Raw genomic sequence first — 24,604 nt, 5'->3', positions numbered from 1 at the left:
ACCCGCTGGCTCCTCTGGCTTCTGTTACATGACTCTGCTGGTTAGCATTACACATTTGCAACTGAAACCTGGCAATTTTGTTGATGAAAGGCACAATGGAATACGATGCACCTCACTCCCAGCTCTGAACTGGAGGAGGTGCAGTAGATGGGCGTGAACGCTTCTTCTGGCACTCAAGTTTGTCAATATGACTTTGCATACATGGCAGCAAATGCATTTGCTTAATCTAAAGAAACTGCTTTTTGAGACTCCTCCTTGGAAGTTACTCTGCATTTTAGCACTGAAATGCTAAAATAGTTCAAATAAAAGCATTCTGAGGACCTGCTTTGCAAGTAATAACTCCCCTCAAGGTTATGGATGCTTTTCAAGGTTCATTCTTTCAAACATCTTTTGACTTGGCAAGATCTCCATCATTCATTCCTATTATTTGCATTGGAGTAGTGCTTGAAGGTCCTGCAGCGCTGGTTGCTGTACAGCTTATTCTGAGACCCTGCCCAAAATAGCCTACAGTCTAAACACAACAAAATGGTTGGAGAAAGGAGCTCCTGACCCTGCATGCATCGTCAGTGGAGCAGTGACCAAGCGATGGCCTGGCCCAAAACAGCCTGGTCTAAACGCACAAGATGCAGAAGGGTAGGGAGAAGAAAATACTTTCTTGGTTGTGTGCGTGTCTTCAGTGGAGCAGGGCCAAATTTGTAGTTAGAACTTCATTAGGGTAAGGATATCAGAGCAAAGTGTGTGCTTAACTGCTGCTTGTGCTCGCAAGGCACAGGACAGAGTTCAGCAGGCCCACTCTTCTCCCAGCTGTGGCTGGACAGAAGCCAGCTGTCCGTATCGCTTTTTTTTTTTTTTACTGACAAAAGTCCTCACAGCAAAGGCACTTCAGCTTTAGAGACTTCTGCCAAGTATCAGGGCTTGCACCTTGTCTGAGATAGCTGCTGGCAGCAGGAGCCTGTGCCATAGGCATGGCTCTGAAAATGACCTCGGCCGAGGCACCTTCGAGGCGACCTTGTGTGTGCGGCTTGTCCATTAGTGAGGGCTTGCAGCCTGGGCTTCTGATCCCCATAACCTCTACTTTGTCTAAGTTTTGTTGTTTTTTTGGTTTTTTTTTGTTTGTTTGTTTGTTTGTTTTTAATTGTGCTGTAGGAATCCCAAACTGTACGCGGCAAAAATCTGGGGGATATTTGTTGAACTTTTCAAATAACAGAAAGAGATCATTTGGGATTGGGCACCCCAACTATAGGCCAGATCATAAAGTGTAGTCTTTTGATGTTCTTGTTGAAAAAGTCCCTTTTTCATAGTAAAAGCAAACCTGAAGACATAGAGTGTTGATTTGGGGTTCGTGTTTGGTTTTTGTTTGTTTGTTTTTGCTTTCAAGGCTAAGTCACACCTTTTTTTTTTCTTTTAAGACCTAGACGGTCTTGTAGAGTTGAACTATAGCTTGATTAAAATTAAAGCTGGAAAAATGGTGATGAGGAACTAAATACAATAACTTACGTAACGCCGTGGTGTTAAGACAGATGTGTGCAGCTAGCGGGACGGGAGTGTTAAAAAGGGGACGCTAAAATGGAGGACATGTTCCCATAAGTACTTACGAAAATCCCAATAGCTATACTTAATCTGGAGCTATGGCAGCCTGTGTTTTAATGCAGGTATGCTGTGCTAACAAAAAACATTCCTTCCTGCACCTCAATGCATACCCAGCCCTGCGAGGAAGGGTTTCTGATAGCGGCTCGGATGTTGCAGGTCGGTAATTCAATGCAAGTTGATTAACATTTGGCGTGTTGTTTCCCCCGAGCCTTTTCCTCTTTCTTCCTGCCCTCAGCCCACTCGACCTCCGCGCAGCAAATCCGTCATAAATCCTGGCGCAGAGCAGCGATCGAGCACGGGGACGTCGATCACTGAAATCGTATCCCCACTCCTTTGCTTCTGTCGTTATCTTTGAAAGGGGGAAAATCAGGGTCTTCACGCAAAGCGGAGACTTTGTTTTTCGCCTTTTTTCTTGTCTCTGACCCGCACCTGTTGTGTATATGGTAAAAATATCTGGGCCGTATAACCCAGCAACAGTCCGCAGCCAGAGCCATGTGTGACCGGGTCAAACACACACTCGCTGGAGGGTCATGGCCAGGTTACTAAGTCAAGGCTGGCAAGGCTCCACCATAATGTTTTCTTTCTCTCGCGCTTTTCTTCCCCCTTGTCTGTCTTCCAAACAACGGTTTAAAAAAAAAAAAAAAAAAAAAAAAACTCGTAACAATGCAAACTATTTAAGCATGACAAATTCAAAGAGGTTTTTTATTAAAAAAAAAAAAAAAAAACAACGGGGCGGGGGTTGAGTCAACGCTATTTTGGATTTAATTTTATAGTATAGTTTTATGTGGCACATGAAAGAGAGAAATTTGTATTGAAACAATTGAGACCCACTTTCCCAGTTCCTGGCTCTTTCCTGGAAGATGATTAAAAGCAGACTTTTTTTTTTTTTCCAGACTAGACATAAAAATTAAATGATCTACAGTATATAGTTATTTTTTCAAATGTTTGGAGGCTTATAAATAACTTCTACAATCAAATGCACACATACAAGCAGCAGAGAATCTGGTTCTAATTACTTGTACTTTAGTTGAACTTTGGCGTTTCCTTTGACTTTCTGCCTAATGTATGTGAGCTGTGTGCCTTGCACTCCTGCAGTGAATTCATAAAAAAAAAAAAAAAAGGAAAAAAAAAAAAAAAGGAGGCAAAAAAATCCAGACTCTTGTTGGTGCCAACAAAAATGAGGGTTAACAGAATGTTTTGACCAAATGCAACACTTTGCTATTCACCCTAATTAGCTGAAATTGCTGCTTCCCACCAGGGACCCTGAGCTCAGTATTCACAATTCCCTTGAGGCGATCCAGGAAATGCCATTTGCTTTACAACTTCTTATTCTTTTAAGACTCCACTGTCCAAAGTGTGCATTAACATACAAGCTTAATAATCTAGGTTCCTAGTGAAACGAAAGGCATTTCATAATGCCTGCTTCTAGCTGGTCACCGAGTGAAATACCTCTATCTGTCAACATGGTTTAGCTGGCAGTAAATTAGCTCTCACAAAGCACGCTGTGCTTTTCAAGATCTTATCTGCTACTTTATCTAACCTTTCGAAGTATTTCAGACATCTTAGGAATTGTGAAGTGACCTATTGTTGGAGGGTCCCTGTGTGCTTAAGCAGCATTCAGGTGTCCTGTGACTGCGCTGAGGCTCTGTTTTCTCAGGTGAATCATGTCACATCCCGCGGGAAGAGACAGCAGGACCTTGAAAGGAGTTGCTTTGACTGACTTGTTCCTGAAATTTTAAGGCTACTTTACAAATTCCTTCTTGGAAATGTCAGCTGTGCCCGCCCGCCCTGTTTTATTTTAGCTTCCATGTGCAGGCCTGTGTAGATGAGAAGAGGCTCTGCTGCTGTTCTTCACCTGTGTGGTACAAAAACAGGGCTCTAAACCCAGGAAGCTTGAATGGCACTACTTACATTTTCAAATAAGGAGTTTAAAAGGCTAAATCCAAGGAAGACGAGTGAGGCAGAAGCTGGTCTAGGAGTGTAGGGCTTGCCTAACCTGAGTTGGAGCCTGCCCCAGAAAGCTGTCTGTGCATTGTGCCTATGAGCGAACATTCCCAAATGTGGTTTTCCTACAAAAACTCAACCTCTAGACAGCTGCTCATCCAACACAATTATTATATAGAATAGATTGAGCTCTTCCAGTAGTGTATATGTCTGAGTGTTTTGGGGAGGGTGTTTTGGTTTGTGCTGGCTTTTTTACTCACGCATATCTTTTACCATTGGCCAGAAAAAAAATTAAATCTGTAGTGGCATCTTCAGATCTTCAGTTGCTGCCTACTCTTTCTTCCTTCCTTTATGAACTGAGCTGGTTGCTTAACCTCTTCTGAGCATCCCAAGTTGCTGGTGCTTGGCCAGTGCGTGACAGAGCTGTGTTGTACATATGGCCTGCGGTGTGAACACTGCTGTTGGATGCTGGTGCTTGTGTCGAATGAAATCCGCAAAAATGCTGCAGTGTATCGGCATTATTCCTCAAAGACTGCTTTTCCCAAACCGAAATCAGGGAAGGATTGCAGGAGTGCAGTTGTTTTATTGAATGACACAACCTTGTTTTCCCATGGGAAGCCTAAAAACTGCCTTTCAGACTGACTGGAGAGTTGAATGAGCTAATACGAAACACATTGTCTGCTGGTATTAGAGTTTTAAAGCTAAAATTTTATCATTCCACAGGCTGATTGGAAGCCCCTGTAATACTTGTGCTAGCATGAAATAATGCGCAGGCTGTTTGAGGCCTCTCAAGGGCATTTGATGAATCTAACTTTAATTTAGAAGTACTAATAGATTATTGATTTAAGCAGGATGACTGTGCAGAAATCAATAATGGAGCACTCTGTGTCTCTCTTAAATACCAAAAATTACTACTGAGAAGAAATGATCATTCTCTCTTCTTTCTTCATTAAGAAAAAAACTTCATTAAAGTTTGCTTGATTCAGTAGGAAGCTGTAGATATTTGGTTTGTCAAGGTTCAGCATATTTAATGCTGAAACAGTTAAGTATAGTTCTGGACATTGTTTTAAAATCACAATTTATCGAGCCATACGTTATTTTGCTTTTCTGTTCTTTCACACAAACCTCATTATTGTTAGATATATAAGTAAGTTGTTCCTGTTGAAAAGACATTTCTTTGCTTAGAATCAGTGCCTTTAACGTTTCGCTTCAGAATTTATTTTCTTCTAAAAAATGTGTCCTTGAAGTTGATAGTAGCTTAACCCAAGCGAAAATGGCAGAAATTGGCCCTTCTCTACCAAGTAATCAGAAGTTGTATCGTGCTTCGTGTTCCCCTCTGTGAATTCTGTAGTACACGAGCTGACAATGAATCATGGCTTTAATACAAATGTATCATCTCAGTAATCTGAAAAATATCATGTACAGTAAATCTTGTCTAAGATTTTCCATTGAGTAATATTCTGCAGGGCCTGCTGTTAGTACTCTGGAGATTTAGCTCTGCTGATAGTGCCTAATATTTCTGGATAGATCGGAGTTCACAGATTCTGTCATTTCTGTATATCTGTTGAAAAGTTGGAGGGATTTATCTGAGAAGCAGCAGAACAGCTAGGTGAAACATGAAAATGTATTGCACATCTACCATAAATGTGAGGAATGATGACAGCGTATCACCGAAAACTAATGCAGATGTTTTGAAAAGATCTAGTTCACGTCTTATCTCGCATCGTAGAGCTTTCATGTCCTCTCACTGAAAGGGATGACTGGCTCTTCAGCAGGTTCAAAACAAATGACCATCCAGAAATATTAAGGCAATAAAGGACATGGGGTCATAATATCTAATAGCTTTTTCTCAGAGAGGTTTCCTGATGTTACAAATTCGAGGGTTGATAAGGAGGTGTTGCTGAGTTGTTCTACTTTTACTGATGAAACAAAGAGAAGGCTTGTTCATGTAATTTTCACTTCTGTACTTGTTCTTTTGTCTCTTTGCATATGTCTTGATGCATTTCCCCATCTTTTTGGGGCAGAATTGGACGTTGAAAGTGTTACCTATTGTAGATTAAGGCAAAAGATGTAAGAGCTCTTCCAAGTCTAGGGATAGATTGGAAACATGCATACCGCTAATGCTTTCCCATTCAAGCTTATGTCCAGTGTGCACACATGGATCCCATGTAATACCAGAAATACTCTGTAATTCTGGCTAAAACCAGAATATGAGCCCAGATGAAGCTTTTGTGGTGTTTGGTAGCTGGCTTTACATCCCAGTTAGTTTAAAACATGCTTTTGAGACATGTAGTCCTTTCACTGTTTGCCTTTCTTTAGTTCCCTTTAAATTTTTCTAGGAAGGGCAAGTGAGCATGTATTCTACAAAAATAGATATGGGTTGGTTTGATAGTTTTAATATAGTAAATGATTGGTTATTTGAAATTCATTCATGAATCATTCATTTATATTTCTTTTTTCTTTTGTAGCAGTTGAAACTCAGAGCACCAGTTCTGAGGAACTTGTTCCAAGTCCTCCTTCACCACTTCCACCCCCTCGTGTTTACAAGCCCTGTTTTGTCTGTCAAGACAAATCATCTGGATATCACTATGGTGTCAGTGCTTGTGAGGGATGTAAGGTGAGTGCCATCATCTCCCTTTCTTTTTATAGTAACACATTTCATTTATGAGAGCGGCTAGGCAGTGAAGTTTGGTGTGACTTGATTGTCTGCAAAGACACCTGTGCTTTTCTTGTGTGAATGAATTCTGATACATGAGTAAAGCCAAGTAAATGACCATCATGCCTGGAATTATTGTCCTTCATAACTTCTGCCAAAGTATATCTATCAGGGTTTCCCATAGATGTTGACCAACATCAGAACATGGTTGTATATGCAGAGATAATCCTATAAAATGTGAAAATGCTTTGAGACTCTTCACTGTCCATATTTAGGTATACCCTGAGAACTCACGTGGTCATTGTCTGCACTGAGCCTTGCTTTTTCTGTGGGAGAAGGACCTGATTATCTGGAAATTTTTGGCATAGTCTCTAACTAATTTCAAATCAAATTGGGAGTTTGAGGATTAGCAGGATGGTATTCATGAAATTTAATCTGGCAGGCTACAGTGCTGGCACATCTGCTAGCTACTTTCGAGTGCTGTGATTGTCAGAGTATGAATGGACTATCCGTAGGATGCAGTAATACGATATGCAGTTCTAAAGTAAGAGAATGTATCTAAAGATGAGATACACATCAGAGAAGCAACGTCAACTAAACCATGTGTGTATGGCAATAATTAAGGGTGCATACACAGTGAGCAGCATGTGTGCAAGGAAGAAGGCAGGGCTAAAAATGCTAAAGAAAATATATAATAGGGCAGATGGTCTCATGGTTATCTTTATTAGTTATGGTAGCCTGATACAATGTTCTTTTCTAACAACTAGACAAAATATCTATGATTTTAATCCTTCAAATTAAAATAGTTGTCTAGTACTTAGTACAGTGAAGATCCTAATACGTGATGAAAAAGTGACAGGTGCTACATTTGTGTAAATAAAGTTACTAGAATTAATAAAAAGTAATAAAGTATAAAATTAATAAAAAATATTTTTATGGTTTAGTTGTAGAAAATTTAATATCTTTCAGATACTGTTAGGTATTTTTACATTCTCTTTTCTTCCTGCAACGTATTCCATGCCACTGGCCTTTTGTAGTGAAATTAAATATCATGGTCTTGGCTTTGTGTCATTAGGCAAAAAGCTATAGGATTAGAGTCTGGTTTCCCCTCTGTTCTATAAACTCAAGATACTGAGGTAGTGCAAGTGACTATTGAAGCTCACCTCTGTTTTAGAATCTCATTTTGGAAGCAAAGTTTTGCTTGGATATCACCATGTCTATTTTTTTTTTTCTTTTAGATGCCACAGAGCTATTGAAATGCGTCTGTTAGGAAAATCTGTGATAAGAATATGCTAGAGCTGCTTTCATTAAATAGGAAATCTTATCTCATTCTTTACTTGGATACTAACACACAAATGGTGGTGTCATTTACTCGCCCACACACTCACTCTAAGTACAGACATAATTGCAGACTGTGGCAGCAAGGTCACATGTTCCTAAGACTTCATTATTTTTGAAAAATATGCTAAAATATACTGTAGGGCTTTTATTGGCATACTGCAAAGCATTTTTGTAAACAATTAAAACAAGACTGCACTTGTCAAAATACCTGAAGAAATCCATCTTGTAATGTGGTGGCTGCTATTCAACAGCAAAAAGAAATTGTGTTCACTTATTTGCTAATTTGCAAGATGGGGCAATTCAGCACTTAGCAGTAGCTGCTGTTCAAAAAATAAAGAGAGGTGAATTGCATCTAAAAAGTGTCACTCTATGAGAAACAACAAGATTCCAAATCAATAATGTGACTACTTAAGACTGGCAATATTTGGGTTAGTTGACACTAACTCTTCAACAGGTTTGACTAGGTTTTAATTAAATTTAATTAAGTTATTCCACTGATTGAATCATCTTCTTTAGTGAGCGCCAGCAGAACATGATGGCAGAGAACATGATGAGTCAATCAGTGGTACCGTTACTGGACGGTCAGGCACTACATTTGCTGCTGAGAGTTTTATAAGCTTTCAGGTCAACAGAAATGCTGTGCTGGATGACAGCAGACAGCACTATGTGACCACAACACCAGAAGTAGCCTCAGAAACCTCCTTGCTGACAATTTGTTTTTCTGGTCCTTCACCTTTGCTCTATGCTTGCTCCTGTACCATAAGAAAGCTGCCACCTTTTACTCTATTTCTAATCATCTAGGCTCCTGCCTCTACTCAAGCCTAGTTTCACTGTGTGTTCTCACTATTAATTCTTTCTTCATGCTTCTTTTTCTCTTTCTCTTCATACAAAATTTAGTCAGTTGCTTTGCGAGTTTAAATAAGCACTGAGCATTGAGCATAGCCATTGGGGAAACCTCATTTTCTGTGGATCTCAGCCTTTCAGGTGGTTAACCCTGCTTTATTAGGAAGTATGAGTTGCACTGAAGGCTTCTTCTTGGTATGGTGTTGTAGTTTCATGCTGGTTCTCTGGTGAATAGGGAACAATAATAAGAAGTCATGTCACAGGCTTTCTTCTCATTAAGAACCACATGTATTTATTCCTCTTTTACTTGAACACACATTCTCTTACTTCTCTTTTACTTGAACACACGTTTCCAAGCAATTTCAAAGAACTTAATCTTCTTGGAGATTGCTATATTTGCAATTTTACTGCAGTTGGCCAAACTATGTTGGGATGGGGAGAGGCAACCTTGCTTATTATCACTGGATTACAAAATTATTTTAAAAATTATTAAAGAAAATTATTAAAGAAAAATTAGTTCTTAATAAACTAGACTAGAACATCATCCTAATCAAATGTTAATTCTCTTCCCCCCCCCTTTCCCTCTGATCTTGTTTCCATTTTCTTTCTTCACTCTTATTTTGCCCATTTCTCTCTCTACCTGATTTGCTATCTGTTCTGTGATGCTAGACCTGAAATTCGTTCCTTTTTCCTCCTTCACAGGACCTACCTCTGTTCTGATATTTTTTTCTCAAGTCTTTTCCTTTTTCCTTTCTGACTTGTTTACCGATTCCTTCAAATTCATGGCAGCCTTGTTTCTCATGAGAAACACGAACAGAAAACTCTCCTCATCTCGTATTTGTCTCTCTAATTAGGGCCCTATTCCTTTGTGGGTTTTGTTTGTTTGTTTGTTTTTGTTTTGTTGTTGTTGTTTTTTTCTGTGCTGTCTCTCCCTTGGTTTTCTTCTAGTTCTCTGTCTCCTTCTCTTTTGCTTTGAGCTCCAGTGCAGCTGCCATCACGGCGGTCATTAGCAGTATCCTTCTGGTGCAAAGGGACAGCTTTCTGTCCTTGAGCTTTGGGCTTGATTACTGCCTTTGATTCAGCAGGTTTTCCTTCTCTTGGCTTTCAGGGCTCTTTATGTTCTCCCTCCCACTTTGTTTACTGTTCATTTAATGTCCCCTTAAGTGTCTCTTTTATCTATTTGCTGATGCTGTTCCCTGATGATCAGTTCTTTGGTTTTCTGTCTCAGAAGCATCAACTGCTGAACTATTTTGTAGTAGACCAATGGTCTGTCAGCCAAAAGCAATATACTGCTAATAAAGGGTATGCTCTTAATGGTGACCCTTCCAGCCATGACCCCTTGGAGAGCTGTAATTGGCGATTATGACTTTGTGATGCTCCATTGGGGAACCACTGCACTGGAAATTTTAAAGTTCCCTCAATTGTCACCTGCCAGTGGATGATTTCCAGAGTTACTTCCAGCTCTGACTTCTCCCACTGCCATCTTTCCCTGGTGTGCGCTCTTGCTTGTCTGACCGCTATCTTGGACTCAGATTTTGGGAAGACCAAACTTTCCATCTCCCTGCGACATCACCAAGCTTTGGCAATCTCACACCTTCCTGTTTTTCAGACATCATTTCTGATCTTCGCTGCAATTCACATGACATGTTGACCTTTTTGCCCCAGGATGTACCTTCTTGCCTTCATTGACAGACTCTTGCTGTGGTCTTCTCATGGTCTTCTTCAATCTTCTCATTAGATGTCAGCTTGGTCTCTTCTCCACTTCTTTCTTGACCTTCTTCTTCTCACAGCCATCCTTGGACCTTATTGTTTTAGGAACCTGAGAGCAGCCTCCTAACCTCCTTTGCCAAATGTTTCCTCTTTTTATGTCTGTTAAACCCTACTTTTTAAAGTGATCCTTCTGTCTTACTCATGACCAGAGTCTTAAGCACTGTCTCCCACTAGAAGGACTGTTCTGTGGCTTGTTTTGATAAACTAGTCTTTGGAGTATATGGGGGGCTGGAGTATTTCATGATATGTGCCTATGAACCGTGGTGGAAGTTCAGGAGCTGTCTAAATAAAGTTAAGCTATCTCCTGTTCTCAGATTGTAGTATGTTCTTGCTGAAAATCTCATTTGTGATAATAGATTTAGAGTCCCAGACTTCTTGCCTTCTGAATTTGAGGGTTTGACACATGTAAAAGGTTGATATCCAAGAGTTCTTTCTCAATCTGGTCGGTCAAAATCAGCAGTAAGGATTTTTATTTTTGTTTTTATTTTATTTAAACTGGTTTAAAAAGAAAAATCTTGGCATTTTTTTCGAAAAACTCTAGAGGCAGCCAATCTCTTTATGTGTAAAATACAACAACACAATGTTCAACTTACTTACAACTTTTCCATTTTGTAAACTGTGTGGCATTTCAAAGGTGGGTTTGGGAATTGTGTGTTTCATGACCTCAGTTAAAGACTTCTAAAATTTTCCTTTGCCTTTTTTTTTTTTTTTTAAATTTCCTTCCCGGTTTCTGGGTGTTGCGAGATAGCACGCAAACAAATTCCATACGAAATGAGTCGCTTGGATTTATCCAGCTGGGACAAGTGGTTATAGGGCTGTCACTGAAAGCTCAGCTCTTTGGGCCTGGCTTTTCTCCTCATTGTAGTCGGGTTTGCAGAAAGGGAGATTGAGTGTGGTGGGCTGGTTTCCCAAACAATGCCATCATTGTGCGGGCGATGAGGAGAAGCTGGTGTTCTGGCAGATTCAGCTGCCTCTTCAAGCCTTGTCCCTTGTTCTGGGTGTTTAAAAGATGGCATTCCTCTGCTGGCAACCCTGCCTGGATTCCTGCCTTGAATTCGGTGGGCAACAAAGATGCCCAGAGCAGTTTCAGAAGAGAAGACAGCACAAGAGAGTAGTTTTACGGTCCAGCAGTTTTGTCTGAATGATCAAGGTGCCTCTCTGCCCATTGCTGATGCTAATGGACAAAAATGTAGAAAAATCTAATTCACTACAGAGTGATCCCAGATCAGCTTTTATCATAAAAGAATAGCTTTCCTTCCATCAGAATCTTCATAGAAAACCATACCTACTGGGGGATCACTGAGATACAAGGGTAGCCACATTTAATACCTTTCCAGAGGTCTTCAGTTATAAAAATAATACGTCTACCAGTTTGACTTGTTCCTAACTCAAATACTTACTTTTTAAATTTCAAAGACTTTAAGCAGCTTGGAGAATAGCCATTGATAGAATAAACCTTGAAATTTAGGTCAATAATTCTGTAGGACTGACTCAAAAAAAAAAAAGTGCACATAACAGGAGAAAAGCTCTTTGGTTAGGCACCCAAAAAAATAATCTGTGTTAATGATCTCAGTGAAGTCCTTCATGGTTATGTCCCTCAGGACACTCAGAGGGTTGGGGGTTCTCCTGCTATGATCCATGAATCCATGGTCATCGGAGGCAATAACTGATTTACAAAATGCTACTGCCTAGAAGTGGAAAAGGCTTTGATTTGATTTATTTAGAGCTGGATGACAAGGACATGCTTTAGTCTGCAAGAAATGTTGATGAGTGGCCTAAAATATTTTAGGGATTGTTGTATCAGTGTTCTCTTTATGAAACAGTATCCTTCAGGACAGATGCCTCTTTCTTTTAATAATGCCTCTTGTATCATGTGAGAAGAGATTTGCATTTTCTTAGGCAGTTCTGGTATTGTAGAGGGACCTTAAGCAGCACTTGTTTTTGGAAACCACACTCTTGCATGTGTAAACTTCCAGCTATAATGTAATCACATTTAAGTCTATATTTATGCCCCTTTACTGGAAATTAAGGATCCAGACATAGAATTTTCTCCAAGTTACCTCGCACTAAAAATAAAAGCAGACCTCATAAAAACATCTCCCCAGTGCTCTGTGCATTTGTTTGGATTGTTCTTCTGGCGTGTTGTAATCATCTACAACTGAAACAAAAAGTAAAAGACATGTCTAAATTTGAAAATGCTTATTTTCTGAGCTTAAAGTATTGGATTACAGATGACATGTGATTTGTATTAGGGAAAGAAGTAATATTGGTTGCAACAACGCAATTGTAAAAGCTTCTATCAGTTCAAATAAAAATACAGATCAGCTTGAATGATCAAGCTGTATTCGTCTCCATTTAAGCTGTATTAGTAAGTGACAGTGCAAGCAGTGGAGATGCATGCTGTCGTTCATGCACAGCTATGAAAAATTCCTCAAATCACAGAAAATTACTCCTAGTTTTAGCTATATCAACAGTCATTTTTCAGAAGATGACAAATGTATTTTGAGATACATTTCTGCATACTGTTAATATCAGCTGATCCTCAAGCACTTCGCAGTGTAGCAATGTTCAGAGCCATTTGTTTGCAGAAAGCAGTGCCATTTGCAGGAAGCAAGGCCATATGCAGAAAGATGCTAAATGAGTTGAAAGTGATCTAAATGCAGTACTGAAAACCTGGAGTTTTTCTGTGTTTCGTAGGATCAGAGGAGACCTCATCATTTTAATGGTCTGTTTGAGATTTAAGATTTTAAAATTAAAAAAAAAAAAAAAGCGCCAAATGTCCTTTGAAAAGCTGATACTTGTTTCATTGCAGTATATTCTGAATTATTTTTTCTCTTTGCTTGGAAGATAAAACATTCACCAAATACTGAATTTATTTCATATTTTTTGAAGGATGGGGAAGCATGTATTTATGGGAAGTCTACTGAGAGTAGACACGACAGGAGTAGACAGGGTCAGGAACAAATACATTTTACCATACATTTTAAAATCTCTTTCTGGATCATTTGAATGTAATAAAATGAAGAAAAAATAAATTACCAACCATGACAGTTGAAGAAAAATGAAGATCACGTTGAGTATTTGAATGTCGTACTTGATTTCCAGCACCTTGGGCCCAAGTCATGGATTTAACCTCCTCCACTCTCCACTGGGTACCGGTTACCCTCAGCCATACACCAGGTCTTCATCTTAAGCTGTGAGAATAGTTGTTTTTATTATTATTTTAATTTTGTTATTTTGTAACAAAAGTGCAGAGTTCATCCCGTATTAGTCTATAACTATGCTAACCAAGCTGTTCCAGTTAATTGCAAGCACGAAGGCTACTGTCCTGTGGAAACAGGAACTGGAAACTACTTTCTTATTTTACCCCTGTCCATGAAGGCTTTCTCAATAAAAGAAGAACAGCATCTGACTTAAAGCATGGTAAATTAAATAGTGACCAGACACCTCGGGGCATCGCTTTGCAGCGCTGTGTCCCTTGTAGGTGCTTGGCAGCACCAACCAGCACTCCTCCCAGGCACAGCTCGGGGCTGCAAGCCATCCAGTGGCTACCTCCAGCAGCAGGTCTGGATGGTTTTAGAAGCCCAAAGGGTTGGCTGACATGGAGGTGGGCTTCCACATCATACGTCTCTGACAGTCCCCAAGGATATCTCCTAATACAGATGTAGCCTTAGTGTCTACTGACCTTGGCACATCTTTCTCAGGAGTTACTCTCAGTTGAGTAACTATAACAGCCATGGTTTGTTCTTAGTAATTATTAAATTGTCAAGCCTTTCTCTTCTGTCAGTGTCTGTTCCTTTCTATGCCTAAGAATATATACCCTAAAAAGAAGATTCAAATTCACATGCATACATACATTTCATTACCGAAGTTGAATCACAGCTTCTTGCACAAGGTAGGTACTAAGTCCTCCATGTGTGTGTGTCACGTGTCGCTGCCAGTAGCTGTTTTGGCTTATTAGGGGATGGCTGAGAGCTGAGGTTCACACCACACTGGTAACGTACGCATGGTTTGCAACAACTTCGACAGAATTAAGTAAATTACAGCTAGGTGTAAAAGCGCTGTCTATGCAAATCACATCGTGACATATCGACGAGAGGTGTCAGGAACAGGTGGGCTGTGATTCACTTTCCTATGATTTCTTTCTGAGAAGTCCCACGATATTTATGCAACTGAAGTAGAGCGTGGTTTTATTTCCCTGGAAGTAGATTCTAAAGGATTTCACTTCTGTATTTTTCTTTCCTAAAGAGAGGGAAAAAATGCTTTTGTTCTCACCACCTTAATCTATTTCATGTCTCATGGACAACATGTGGCCTTTAATTAGAGCTGTGGAGTACAGGCTGTCCTGTGCACACCCAGAAATTCGTCACAGTGGGGAAAAAAATGCAGTTTTTCACCATATTTAATACAACATTTTATACTATGATCTTTAGAAGTATTGTTTGCAGAGGTAAAGCAGCAGATAAGGCAATATGGGTAGCCAAGCAAACATCTCCGAAATGAAATAGTTTGAGGTTTTCTATTAACAGTAACAGCCTACTGTTTTTTGCAGTATGCCAAATAATTTATTTATGCTTGCTGAACAGCAGGTACAGACTTGTAAAATTACAGTGAGCTAGATTTCAGTTTTTAATTCAGGAACTTTTTAAAAAGAAACTGCATAATGAGACATTAGAGGAGGACATACCAGCAATTGTTGAATTTAGGTTTGGTCGCTTGCTAGGTGCCACGAAGAACTGCACTGCTTTCCAGACTTTTCTAGGGAATAAGTGGGGAGATTGGAATAGTTTGCTGAGTTTGGTTCTGGCTGAATGTCGACTTCAGTGCTGTGAGATGGTTGGGGTCACCGCTCTGCTTGCCTTAGGCATCTTTTTAAACTGTTGTTTGCATTTTTCTTAACAAGTATTCTTAAAGATTTTCTGACTGGCACATCTTAGAAGGAATTAAATCCAAAATGAGAGGGTTTGGGGAGTGTACAAACTGGGATTATCCACTATCTAAGTCTGCTTATTTGCATGCTAAATATACACTCGGATGCTCTTTGTTTGCTTCTTATTGGATTTATTTTGAAAGATAAACCTATCTGTATTTTCTGGTTATTGTAAAGCATCGTCACCCTGTCCGTGAGTGGTCAGCTTCCCAACTGGCAGAAATGCTCTGACTGGCCTCAGAAAGTGACCTTCCCTTGCTCTCTGTGCTTTCTGACTGACCTGCTCATGGAAACAGAGGGTCTTTCTAATCCTGAATGAAGTGTTCCTTTGAGGAAATTTCCTAAAGGGGCATTTTTTTTAGCTTCCACTGGGAATGGAGTGCAATTGAATTTGCAGCATGGATCCCAGAGCTGATCAGCTTTGCAGAGCTATTCTTCGTGAAATCCCAGCCTTGTACTATACCAGGAAAGCCTATAGGAGCCACCAAGATTTGGTGTTTACAATAAAGTCAGCTTTACACATATTTTTTTCAAGTTGTTCGGTCTAGACATTCTACTTTTTTACCCTCCAGTAAAGCAAAATGAATCCCTTGCTCAGAAAAACTGTTCACATTCAGAGTAACCATTCAAAAATCTGACACTGCCAAAGTTCAAGATTATACCCATGTGGCTATCCTTCCCTCCTCTATATCTGAATTTTGCCATAGTCTTTAAGTATGGATATTTTATTTCTTGAGTTCAGTGTAGAGTACAAAGGTGTAGTGTCCTTCTTCATATTTTATATCATTCTGCTCATTTCATGTGAACTTTCCATAAGTTTTCTGTTCCTGCAGGAGATGCCTGTAGGTGTGACATCTGAGATGCAGCTCAGAAGAAAATTCTTGTAGTGTTAAAGAATTCACACGTCCAAACCTGTAATTGGTAGCTTGGGTATATTGATATAGTAGATGTTTAATTGGTATATAACTGCAGCTGGCCTGCCAGATATTCAGGGTCCCTTACTCAAAAGCTGTTCTTCCCTTTGATAATACCCAGGAGTTGCTGCAATTTTGACAGCTCAAGTCGGGAGACAGCTGAGAAGTGGGAACAGGTTTTTGTGTATAAGTCCCTTATGATTTCATGAGGCCATGCTTAATATTTCTCATTTAATACGTTTTGGAGGGATGCAATAAAACCGTATCATAATACCTGCATTTAAAGGGGAAAAGGTATATTGACTCTGGATCCCCTGTCTGGAATAACGGATACATAAATTACAAGGTGAGATGGCAGGCTGAAACAGTGCCAAAAAATGTCTGTTTGGCTGGCTGTTAATGCAGCCAGTGATTTGCCTGCAGCTTTAGCAGACCCGTGAGCCTGCTGGGGGCCCTCCTGGCACCGAGGGGAGAGGCAAGAGCCCCCAGCCAGGCTGCCTCCTGGGCCTTTACCAGGGAAAAAGGGGATTTATAACCATGGTGCTGCCACTGCAGCAGGCTGCTGCTCGCTCCTCCTGCGACTGTCCTGGCCGATGGCTCTCCAGCTGAATCTTCCCTGTAAGGAGGGGTTTTCCCCATCCCCAGGGTACTCGGCTTTCTGTGGAGCTCTGTGCATGTGTGACCAGCATGTATGAAGGATGAGGTCCTCTCCTCAGGGTGGACTGTGATCCTCACCTGCCTTCTGCTGGTACGAGAGAGTGGCAGTGCTCCAGACCTAGGAAAAGTTTAGGGAGAGGGTTTCAGAGTAAGCTCTGCAGCCAACCACTTATGAAGTGAATGAGTACTACCACTTTTTCACCTTTCTTTCTTTCTTTCTTTGAGAACAAGGCATTGCTCGGATGCTGCTGCAAATGGTGTTACCATTTATCCTTAGAAGACACATGGCAACTGCTACATGTACAGAAACAAAAGTGAAAACTGTGGGGTTTTTTGAAAGAAGAGAAGAGAGGGTGTTAGGTAAACAGGAGAGATGTAAGCACAGCACCCATGGATGAGCCCACTGAAAAGACTTTTTATCTTGCTCTGTCCCATGTGATTTTCATAAATCGAAAGAATGATCGTCTTGTGATCATAGGAGCTCTCTGTCTGAATCTGGCAGGGGAGGGAGAAAACAGGAAAACATCTTGCTAAGATTTTCCTGTGGCAGATTAATCAGCCCCAGTCCATTCAGTCATCTCCAAAAGGTCGCCTTTTCTTGTCATCAGAGCAGCCCAAGCTGCCCTGTTCCAGGCAGGCCACGTTTGTCCTGCGAGCTGCCCTTCATGCACAACTCAGCTCAACTTCTGTCTTTAACTTTTGCAGTAAGCTCCCTACCTCTGGTTGGTGTTACCCTGTGAATCCTCATCACCGCTGTGTTGTTTCCTTCCCCTCTTTTTCCGCTTCACTTGCACAGCCTGCATTCATCCACCTTTCTCAGCCCGTCTTCCCATTTTGTCAGGACACCAGCTGCACAGGGCAGTGCTGGTTCTGCCCACGGCATCCTGCTGACTCCGTTTTCTGCACGGTGCCATACAGAAGCCAGAGAAAGCCGTGCTGTGGGCTGAACACGTGCTTGGAGTGCGTGGGGAGCCAGGCTGAGGGGTATGGCCCCCATGTCACTCTTAACCTGGTGGTTTTGCCAAGCTGCTCCAGCTCCAACTCATCTCTCTGCTGTCGCCTTCAGTAATGAGTTTCAGCTGCAGTGTGGAAAGGTAATTTTCCTTCGCTACTGCCAGTACTGGAGAGCCAGACTTAAATACTTCTGGGTGTTTACTTGAACTCTATTTTGTAGTCTCCAGGCAGCTGAGTTTTGCTAAACTCTGCATTTTACAAGGTTTTAGAGGGGTCGTTCTGCATTAGCAGAGTTTCTTTGTCACTGAACGCGGGTGAAGGAGAATACAGTGTGAAGCAGCAAGCACAAGACGCTACTTGCCAGATTTCAAGGGATTTCGTACAGCGTATTTGTTTAGAGATCAGTTGTCAAAACTAGTAGCAAAAGAAATGGTGGGAGAGGTAATGACCATGTGCTGATGAGCCAGGCAGATGCACGCCTGTAAAACTCACCAGGAAGCATAATGCTCAAGACATCTGCTTTATTTTGGCATATTTCTGTCTGTGTCATTTTTTTTAAATTGCTTTTTTGTTTGTTTTCTGCATTGTTTTCATACGTCACTTCATCCCTCCTTGGAAACTTGTTAAAACTTCCCTCGGGTTGGACAAAGCCCATAGAAGCATGCCAGATTTGAAAGAACAGGGTGCGCTACGCGGCTGGACTCAGCTCCTCACAGGTGGGGAGCCCGCAGCAGGTGCAGCTCATCGGGGCTCACCCCACGCAGCCAGGAGCCCAGGCAGACAGGGGGACCAAATTCAGGCCAAGGCATTGGTTGTTGAGAGGATAGGAGGCAGCTGGGTTTGCCTGTGAGAGCGAGGGGAATTGCTGTTCAGCCAGCTTGCAGGTGCCTGCAAATATTCGTGGCACAGTTTGTTATTTCTTCAGCTGAGCTGTAAACATGCAGTTGCCGATAGCGGGTTAGAAACTGGTGAGTCTGTAGATTTCAGATTGTGCAGAAGTGCAGGTTTTTTTTTTTTTAATATATATATTTTTTTCTTCCTGCCGATTAGTGAAAGTCCCCGTGTCTCGCTCGATAAATAACTGCAGCGCCAAGTATGTGCGGGAACGCCGCAAGCCTCCGGGGGTAAGGCTGGAAGGGACGAGGAGGAGGAGGAGGCAGAGCCCACCCACACGGGGAATTTCCTTGGAACGTGCACATACCTCCTTTCTCCCGGCTAGGTTTTTGTTCGAGCTTGCCCTCTCCTCTTCACGTGTTCCCAGCTCTGCCAGCAGCTCAGTGGAGAGGCTAATTTGAGAGGCTCCGAGAAGTAATTGTAGCGTGGTGATTGCAGAGCTGACATGAGGCTTTTCCTCGTCTGGCGTGCTGCAGGACTTTGCATGTCGCTGCATGGGCATAGCTTGGCAGGGATTTTTATTTTCTCTTTGGTACTAGGTCTTGCTGCTTTGTTAGAGTACCTGTCGCTCAGTTTTTCCTTTGTATCTTGGTTCAAAAAACCCCATGTACATCTAATAAAAACATGAGCTTGTCCTTGAAAGGTGTCCCCCCCTGCTCCTGCCACCCAAAAACCATACAGGCATACACAACAAATAAAAAGAGACCTGAATTAAGAGCATAAACCAAAATCCATCGTATATGTGGGGGATAGCTGTTTGGGAAGTCTTTCTTCCATGCAAGGGAGCCACATAAACGGTTTGGAAAAGTGTCATTCTTCACGAAGAAATACTGCGCTTAATTAATTCTTGCTCCTGGGAGGTCAACCTGGGGCACTCATTATTGTCTTAATTGGTGGTATAAATCCTGAGGCACTGGAGGGGAAGAGAGGAGAAAAAACGATGAGCAGTTAACAACATATATAGCCTTTTGGATAAGTGCTAGCCAGTTGCACGACCGTCCGAGTGACATTTTATGGTTTTATTGGGTTGTGGGTCTGGTCCTCCACAAATTAGGTTAAGGGGAATTGATTTGCATAAACAAAAAATAAGAAAATAGCAAAATGTGATAATTAATTCCTGAGTTCTGCGTTGAACCGTGTGAAGCAAGTCAGCGTTCTGCCACTCAGAAAATGTTTCTTTGATCTCCTCTTATTCATATTAAATTATATTCATTACTTTTCCCATCTGGAGTTTCCTAGCAGGCCAAAAATCATCCTACAGACATTACTGAAAGGAAGTTAACTGTAACTTTTTAATTGTATACATTTCATCTCCTTCTTTTTTTTTTTCTTTTTTTTTTTTTTCCTTTTTAATTTGAAGAAAGCAGATGGAAGTGCATACCAGCTCCTTCCTCTCTGTTTCAATTGCTGAAGTGGAGAAAATCTAAGTGGTTCTTTCCCCTTACATATTGCTTCAAGGTGATGACTGTTCCGTCTGGAGACTTTGACATGTTTGCTAAAAAGGTCAGGAGTTCAGTGAAAATCGAAGTTGTGGAGAAATCCATGGGTAGGCTCGTGGATACCGTCGTACCCTTGCTGGCACAGGCTGCCGCGGATTGCAGCCGAATGAATGAACCTCGCACGCTTCGTGGCAGATCGCACTCGCTCTCCCTCCTTCTCTGTGTGTGTTTGGAGGTCGTGCTGTCAGTAGCTGCCTTTCTGCAATCAGAAAATGTGTTGGCATATAGGGCACCGTGAAAAATGGGTTTCATTTCGAGCCTTACCAGGGTAAGGGCTAATGGGCATTAGTAGCTCGAATAGCTTCCTTCAAACTTTGTTGTTCAAAATGTGTTTGTTTGTTTGTTTTGTTTTGTTTTTCCTTGCTCCCTGTGGCCCCCAAGATTTTTATTTTTTTATTTTTTTTTTGCACTTTAGAAACCATTACTTTCTATGTGGCCTCCCTGTCTTTGCAGGAGCATTCCCACTTTGGTAGCTCAGGGATGGTGACACATCCCTCATCTGCCTGTCCCTGTCCACTGTGGCCTTTTCTTTTTAAGAATTGAGGAAACCTTACAAGCTTTTTTATATATATAAAGGTAATGACAAAGAGCACAGCTTTTTTTTTCCCCTTTGTTGTTTGCTCATAGGTCCACAGGTCTGTATTCCTGTATGTGAGATTCGGGATAATGCCTGCTTTTTTTATGGAGCATTTCAACTTCTGTTGGTTAAAAAAAAAATACCTTCTCTAAATAGCAAATTTTATTTTCTTCCTTTGGCCGTGGGAGGTTATGTCTGCTCCTCATCTGCAGAATAAACGGCTAGCTGAGGTGAAATGTGAATTCCTGCTCAAAATAACAACAGCAACAAGAACACGCAGCACTCTCTCACAGAAGCTGTGTCCAGCCCCTCTTCTGCCAGGCAGCTACATCCTCTAGGTGTTCTCTGCAAGCTATGGGCATGGAACAGTGTTAATTCTTTTGTTTTTGCAAAGATCTGGCTGTCCTGCTCTGACACACATGATCAGCACAATTTCTGGGCTTCCTGGCAGCAAGCCTTCCTCTACTTATTGTTGTAGCGGCTTCCATTTTGTGCAGGCGGTGGTTTCCAGCCACAATGTCAGACAATTAATTTGTTTATTCTAAGAGCCGTGACTTCCAAAGCGTGATAGACAGTGCAGACATCCTGGAAAAGTGCTTTGCAGCTAAGAATGCGTTTATTTTAGCTTCCTTTTAGGTGGCTGCAAAAGCAGCTTTTGTTGCTTCTGGGGTCTTGTGTTCTGGCTGCAGCCATTTTACAGTCTTTTGTACTGTACAAAATCACTTAACATCATATGGCATGTCTTTTTGGTCTTTTGTAAGCCTTTCTATGCAACTCCAGTGGTGAGATTGCATGTTATCAGCCCGATTATTCCTGGTTAACAAGTGAAAAGTGTGCTCTGCCTGCCCTAACCTGACCTCTGATCCTACCAGGACTTTGTGGGAAAGGTGGGGTTTGTTCCTTGGCTGTGGCCACTTGTAATATAAATATTGCAAATCTCATTCAGTTCCTGAATGCACCTGTGTAATTCCCTGGACACACAGCAAAGTAGTTTTGTGCAGATCTCATCACTGGGAGCTTAAATGTCTTTGCTGATGCTCCAGAGACAGCAGGAACTGGGTTCTTACCTTACCTATGAAAGCTTTACAGGGCTAGTGAGGATAGAGGGTTACTTGAATGACTGAAATAAATAGATTGAAAAGAGGCTATGTATCACAAAAACATTTGCTCTGTAGAAGGGTGCATACTAACACGTCCTGTATGTCACAGTAAACCTAACAGCAGAAGTTTCAGGTATGTCATGAGCTGGGTTTTCTTTTCAGCTGTTTCTGTTCTGTATTTTTCCCTTCAAAGCTCAGTCAGTCAGAGTTTATAAATGACTGATAAACCATTCCACAGAAAAGTCTTTCCTATTCCTTTGTTTCTTTTACGATAAAGTAGCAATTCACTTCACTCAGAAGCTTATTTTGCAAATTTACCAAAGAATAGCCTCTAAATCTGCGAGAGTCATAGCTGGCTGGTTGTATTTGGGGGTAATCAAAGCTGAACCAGATGAACTGAGCAGGCTGTTTAAACAGATTGAGCTAGCAATAGCCCTTCTCTGCTGATTACTCTATCACTGGCTTGCAATGCAGTTTTTCAACTTGTAAGCCTGCTACGTCTATGAAAAAAGATTTGGCATACCCTCTGCTGGCAAAATATTTTTAAAAAGCTGTTGAGATCAAATGATCCATCTCTTCATGTAATGGGTATAACTTCGGCTTTAAATCATGTGACTTGCCAAAATCAACTGGATGGTGAAGGACTGGGAACTGTATAGGTTCCCTCTCAGATAGGTAAGGGTAGCAGTTCATGCTAACAATTCTGTAAGACTTCATCAGCTTGAACACTTAACAACATTTTGAGGGCTTATCCTTAACGTCTTCCTTTGTATTCAGATAACCAGTGGCATAGGGGCATTCCAGATCTCCCTGAAATAGTTAATATCCTCTGAATTGAGCTCTTTAAGTTTTGACACACTGACAGGTAACTACAAAAATGCATGGTGAGTGGGATGGTGTGGTTTGTTTGGCACCATGTTGAAGTTACATTGACTAAATCAGTTATTTAATTTTAAGCAATAGACCTAGTAAACTGGGTTTATTTTCTGCTTGGTACATATGGTTTCACGTATCACTCTCTGCTTTCAGTGCAGCAGATAAGATATCAACACAATTAAAAGTGAAAAATAATCTGTCTGCTCTGCCAGTGGTGAATGCTCAGAGAACACACGCTGATACAATACATTTCTGAATAATTTATACTCAGCATTTTTTCCTTGCACTGGGTAAATGAGGATGCCTAATGTGGCATGGTCAGAGTGATACTCTATCTGTCATCCATTAAGATAACAAGATTGGTGGGCTTGGGAGGAGCATGGCGTGGTGTGCAGAAAAGATGAGATTAAAAATTGAAATGTCAGTCCAAAGTGCTTTGTGTGAAGGCTGCCAGTAACAGCAGCTCGGAAGGACAGAATTAATTCAAAAGTGTGATTTCTGTAAAGCTTCTTTGTCTTTGCTAAAAGAAAATACAAGATCCATGCTCCTTTCAAAAGTTGTGCGTAGAGAAATATTAGAGCAAATCTCTGTTCCTGATAGGTCTTAGTAGGTTTCTCTACTTGAATTTCAAGTACTTTATAGATGCTATCAAAAACAGTTTTGTACCACAGTAATGTTTTATATCTCACAGAATGTCTTTGTCTTTGTATTCAGAGTGCGTTTTAAATTACAAAGAATCATCTGTGCTTGTTTTTGGCACAGGAGTGTCTCATCTCCCATCACAGGGAGTTAATTTGGAAGGAATGCTAAAATATTTGTATAAAACATTCTTCATTTAAATATTGAGCAGAACAGATTCTTTCTGAGGTGAATGTATTATCATCAGTAGTAGCTTTGTCTTCCAAAAGCCTATAGGAACTTGAAGCCGATTAGTTTACAAACAACAGTAGTTTGCTGTCTCCAAAATTTCTGACAACATCTTTAGGTTAGGTTGCATTCAGATTTTCTTTAGTGTTTTTTGAAGAAACTGTTGGGATTGTGAGCTAGGGTTCAAGTCACTTGACAAAGAGCACCGGAGGAAAACATACATGTAGGCCTGCTTCTAACTTTGCTATTTTTAGTGAACATAGGGTGGGGAAAAAAAAAAGGATATGAGCAGTATGGGTGTTGTCTCTGGCTGCAGAGGTGCTGGTAGCCAAAGCAGGTGAGGTGCAGGTAGCTGTGCAGGGACAGAGGCGGGCTCCTGCTCACGCTGTGGTCTGTGAGACGGGCTCAGCAGGAAGCCACACAGCCACGGGCGATGTGCCACATCCCCAGCGGTGCAACAAGTCACATACCTGGGGGATGAGCAAGGGCCACGTTCAAGTGCGAGCCTGTCGCATACCTGCTGGGGGACACGCTCGGCAGTGTTTGTGTTTCGGTTTTGCTGCAGCGCAGTGGGAGCAAGCCCAGAAAGGAGGCCGCGCGCAGGCCTGGGGGCAGGCGGCCATTTTCCGCAGCCGATGGCAGCCTGCCTTCATGCCCCAGCCACGGCCTCCCTCAAATCACATCTTCTGCACCCATCCCCGAGGCCTCGGGCTGGCTGCACGTGTGACACGGCGTCGAGCCAGGCATGTTCGCTATTTTGGGTGCCTGGAGTGTGTCTGATTTGCGTTTATGGCCTGCGCTATAAACCTGACACTTGGGGTGAGACAGACTGGAGGGAGAGAAAGCATACGGAGAGAAAAGCCCCCGCACAGTTATCTGGCATAGAGGTTATCCTCATGAGCAAATATTTTTCTTAGCCTGCCATCAGATTTGGGAAATAATCTGGGTATGACCCTGCTCGGAGTGCCTCCCCACGCTCGTGCCTGCACAGCATGAGGGGTGTGGAGGCGGCTCCCAGAACCAAACCACGGAGCTAAACAAATGCTGCTTGCCATTTTGTGCCTGAAGAATGGCCTATTACCCCCCGTGGGATGGTTTCGGTTTGGCTTTCGTATGCAGAGAAACTAAATAATATCTATAATCTGGGCATTTTTCTTAGTGTCTGTCCAGAGACAGATCAAATCTGTTCAGT

General features: G+C 41.6%; 1 protein-coding gene across 8 annotated transcripts in view; it reads left to right on the top strand.

Annotated features, from left to right (window-relative positions):
- Positions 1-24,604, top strand: part of RARB (retinoic acid receptor beta) — a 319,793-nt gene that overhangs the window by 248,184 nt on the left and 47,005 nt on the right. For all 8 annotated transcript variants that reach the window (XM_072033461.1, XM_027451076.3, XM_027451077.3 and 5 more), the window contains one exon: positions 6,003-6,151. In XM_072033461.1, coding sequence (XP_071889562.1) covers positions 6,003-6,151 — 149 coding nt within the window. The remainder of the gene's footprint in view (positions 1-6,002; positions 6,152-24,604) is intronic.

Source organism: Anas platyrhynchos, chromosome 2, assembly GCF_047663525.1.
Source record: "Anas platyrhynchos isolate ZD024472 breed Pekin duck chromosome 2, IASCAAS_PekinDuck_T2T, whole genome shotgun sequence".
Taxonomy (NCBI): Eukaryota; Metazoa; Chordata; class Aves; order Anseriformes; family Anatidae; genus Anas; species Anas platyrhynchos.
This window is presented reverse-complemented; position numbering and strand designations above follow the sequence as displayed.